General features: G+C 32.3%; 1 protein-coding gene across 38 annotated transcripts in view; it reads left to right on the top strand.

Annotated features, from left to right (window-relative positions):
• The window catches only part of LOC128248352 (retinitis pigmentosa 1-like 1 protein), a 157,439-nt gene that overhangs the window by 77,231 nt on the left and 79,036 nt on the right, over positions 1-1,172 (top strand). For 37 of the 38 annotated variants that reach the window (XM_052969591.1, XM_052969602.1, XM_052969619.1 and 34 more), the window contains one exon: positions 389-451. The exons of the other annotated variant lie outside the window; for it this stretch is intronic. In XM_052969591.1, coding sequence (XP_052825551.1) covers positions 389-451 — 63 coding nt within the window. The remainder of the gene's footprint in view (positions 1-388; positions 452-1,172) is intronic. 38 annotated transcript variants of the gene reach the window in all.

Here is a 1,172-nt window from a genome sequence, read left to right as displayed (position 1 = left end):
ATATATATATATATATATATATATATACATATATACATGTGTGTGTATATGTATATATTTATATATGCCTACATTTATGTATGTGTGCATATATCTCTGCATGTGTCTATACACACACACACACATTATGTGGATGATATTTTCAACTGAGAGAGCACAGCTGTATCTGATTCATCAGGTGCTTCAATTCTGTGTATGTATGCATATTTATTAGATTGCTTACATTCGGCAATGGCTTCTCCTATGTTGTTGTGCCATTTTCTATCATTAATAAAACTATTGGCATTTTTGACTACACAAGTATGCTAGTATTCAATTAATATACAAAAGTTTGAATAATCAGTATTAAAACATTCAATGGTAAATTTCCTCCTTTCTGTTTATCTAGAATCTGAGGGGAACACCATGTTGGAATCTGAGGCTGACAAGACGGATAGTTTTAAAGTCCCAGGTACGAATTACTTATACATACATATATATACATACATGCAGATACATACATAAATACATATATAAACACATACATACACACATACATATATACATATATACGCATACATCTATACATACACAAACATATATGCATACACACATACACACATTCATACATACGTATATGCATACATATGCATACATCAATACAGATATACACATGTATACATATATACATGTATACACTTACATGCATTCATGCATACATACATGCACACATACATGCATACATAACGATAGACATACTAATAGGCATACATATTCAAGCACACGTACATACTTGTATGGATATATGTGTGCGCGCGTGTATATATATATATAAATACAAGTGAAATTAACATGCAAAAAAATGAAAGAGCTACATAGATATTTCACAATCTCTTTTGACTTCATTGCAGTGCCGGAAATGCTTCCGTTGCACTAGCAGATGTCTCAGATGTATGCCATTATTTCACGAGCAGATGTCTCTGTGTTTGTCGCCCCCTCCATCGCTTGACAACCGATGTTGTCAAACGATGGTGTGGGCGATAGAGATCGATAAAATAAGTACTAGGCTTACAAAGAGTAAGTCCTGTGGTAAATTTATTCGACTAAAGATGGTGCTCCAGCATAGCTGCAGTCAAATGAGTGAAATAAGCAAAAGAATAAAAGAATATATGTATATATATATATATATATAT

This window comes from Octopus bimaculoides, chromosome 1 (genome assembly GCF_001194135.2).
Source record: "Octopus bimaculoides isolate UCB-OBI-ISO-001 chromosome 1, ASM119413v2, whole genome shotgun sequence".
NCBI lineage: Eukaryota > Metazoa > Mollusca > Cephalopoda > Octopoda > Octopodidae > Octopus > Octopus bimaculoides.
The sequence above is the reverse complement of the archived record's forward strand: the minus strand, read 5'-3'. Positions and strand labels throughout refer to the sequence as shown.